The sequence below is a fragment of the Brassica oleracea genome, chromosome C2, assembly GCF_000695525.1.
Source record: "Brassica oleracea var. oleracea cultivar TO1000 chromosome C2, BOL, whole genome shotgun sequence".
Taxonomy (NCBI): Eukaryota; Viridiplantae; Streptophyta; class Magnoliopsida; order Brassicales; family Brassicaceae; genus Brassica; species Brassica oleracea.
The window spans coordinates 9,959,528-9,962,055 of NC_027749.1; the positions used below are offsets into that span (position 1 = coordinate 9,959,528).

The 2,528-nt window shown below is 42.4% G+C and overlaps 1 protein-coding gene across 1 annotated transcript in view; it reads right to left on the reverse strand.

The window, feature by feature from the left end:
* Positions 1-2,528, reverse strand: part of LOC106323392 — a 26,817-nt gene that overhangs the window by 1,291 nt on the left and 22,998 nt on the right. The window contains exon 2 of the mRNA XM_013761529.1: positions 1,649-2,503. Coding sequence (XP_013616983.1) covers positions 1,649-2,503 — 855 coding nt within the window. The remainder of the gene's footprint in view (positions 1-1,648; positions 2,504-2,528) is intronic.

Sequence of the window (2,528 nt, forward strand, 5' to 3'; positions counted from 1 at the left end):
ATAGTATGAATGAAGAATAATCAAGAATAGCTTATCTATGTTTAGCTCATATTTCAACACCCTAGAACCCTAGGCGAGCTAGATCACTACTCGATCATGATGCAAGCAATCAAAGACATAGATTCTGAATGAAACTGCATAATAATAAGAGTAGTAAACAAAGGGTTCAGATGGTCTTCTCTATGCGAGAATGGATTCTTCTCCCTTACAAGTTGCAGATCGCAAAAGCTAATAGTTCTCTTGTAAAAAATAGCGTAATTCATAAAATATGATAGATGGTGTCTTTATATGGAGGCGCCAATAGGTAGGAAAGATATTAGGGCAACATGGCTTTAATTCCCGAAATAGGAGCTTCCTTATTTGTCGGGAACAACTTCGGGATCACTCCGTCTGCTTGTTCCGCTTGAGAATAGTCTCGGGACTGTTCGCCTTGAGTGTTCTTCGCAGGAATGCTCCAAAAGGACAGCTTCTCTTCAAGCACCCTCTCTTCATTCTTCTACCAACTCCAGACCTGAAAAAGATCAAAAAGGACTAAACTGACACGGATTAAGGACTCGAATCAATACGAAAACACCTATACAATGATGTGAAAAACACCATATATCAGTAAGGAATATGATTCTAAAACCAATGAAAAATAGATATACGAAATGAGTCAAAAATTAACCGCCTACTGATTTGGATAACATGATAGTTGACAGCCTCATTGATCAGCTAAATGACAAGTTTTGGGATGTAGTGCCACATACCAAATGCCAGAAGATAAAACTCATGTTAGCGCACCTATGTTCCCAATACAGTGGATGAGAACCCCTCCACAAAACGAGAAAAGGAGAAAGAAATTGCTCCAGAAATGATATGTATCAAATGTTACTAAACGTGTTCCTTTGTTAGTGTTTAAACTGTTTTGGTCTAAGAATAATGAATGTATAAGATCGTAGTGATATGCCCATAAACAACATCCCCATACAAGGGTTGCTTGAATCTGTTAACAACTTGACTGCAAAAGTAGAAACCATGAAGGTTACCGTAGCTGAAAAGGTTAGTAAGACATTGGAAGCTTCAATACACTATCAGATGGAAGCTAGATTGCGTTAAAGAACAAGATGGCCATATTAGAGGAAGAAACAAATGTTCTTAAATGGAAGGGTGATGAAATTTTTTTATCCAATGCCAGCAATTCCAAAGCACAAATTGAAGATGACGCTTGTAGCAACGCAACAGTATGTTTACATTGTCAACTAATGTCTTTTATTTACAAAATACTTACTGTTATTTTATACTTGACAGTCATGGATGATTCAGATGAATAAAAGTTCAGTTGATAGTTTACAAAGATGAAGTGTCATTGCAAAAGTGAAGATAGAGAAACCATTTGTTATCCCACAGCTAAATGACCAATCCATTTTCACAAAGGGTTGGGAGAATCATCTAAAGTGATAGAATAGTGCAAAGTGTAGACATGCGTTTACAAGTTTGGAGGAGCCTACATGCAGACGCAAACCCCAATTGACAAAGACTCAAATTTGGACCGATGTAGGGCATTCAACAAAACACACCAAACAGAAACAAATAGCAAGGAAATAAATAGTTTTGATGGATAAAACAAGGGAATTGGAATCGTCCGTTCAGACTCAGTCTGAATCACCACTGCTGGAGTGGCCGGCTGTTCTCCTGTTCCTCGGAAGTCTCTCTTCTCCAGTTGAAGTGCCCGCTGGTTCTTTGCCTGGGCGCCTTGTTCCCTGCGTCGTCTGTCCATCCTGACTTCCGATGCAGCCTCCAGTGAGTGCTCTGAGGATCCTCTTCATGAGGCTGTTGTTTTTCTTCTGAGAGTCCACCATCCAACGTCGGTAGGCGTGATCATCAGTAACATCCGTGAGGTCCTCCAGGTCATAAGCACCCTCAGCAGGTGGAGCCATATCCTCCACATCATCCCTGGTCGCATTCGGTTCTGGAACTGGCTTACATGGGTCGTCGCACAAGTGTTCTGCGTCTAGCAGGAACACTATGTTTTCCAAGGTTGTGAAGTCTGTTAACCCAGGAAGAGGGAGCTTGCAGTAGAGAGAGTTCCCGTCCTTGTCTGCGAACTTGTATGTGCTCTCGTCGCGCAGGATGTGGCATGTGATCAAGTAAGCGGTGTCGATGTGCTCAAGCTCAGGAACAACCGTGTAGGAATCCAGGTTGATGTTGAAGTGTTTAAACAAGGGTGTGAGAACACTGCTGCAGCGGTGTTTCTTGTCTTCTGTTCGGAGCAAGGAATCCTTGCGCTCAGTGAGCATCGAGATGAGAAGGAATCCAGGGTTAGTCTTCACAGCCTGAATCGGTATGACTCTGTCTCTACGGATTTCATCCTCGAGCCCTGTGTATAGAACCTGCAGCTCGCCGTTTGTGACCTTGGAGGTGAGTTCCTTTGCGAAGAGGATGTTCGAGACGATCTTGGCAATGATACGCAGAGTGGGGTTTCGGATTTGTGATTGATAAGCCTTGCGAGATGTGAACTTCCCTGTCGCAATGAGATCCCAAAAGGC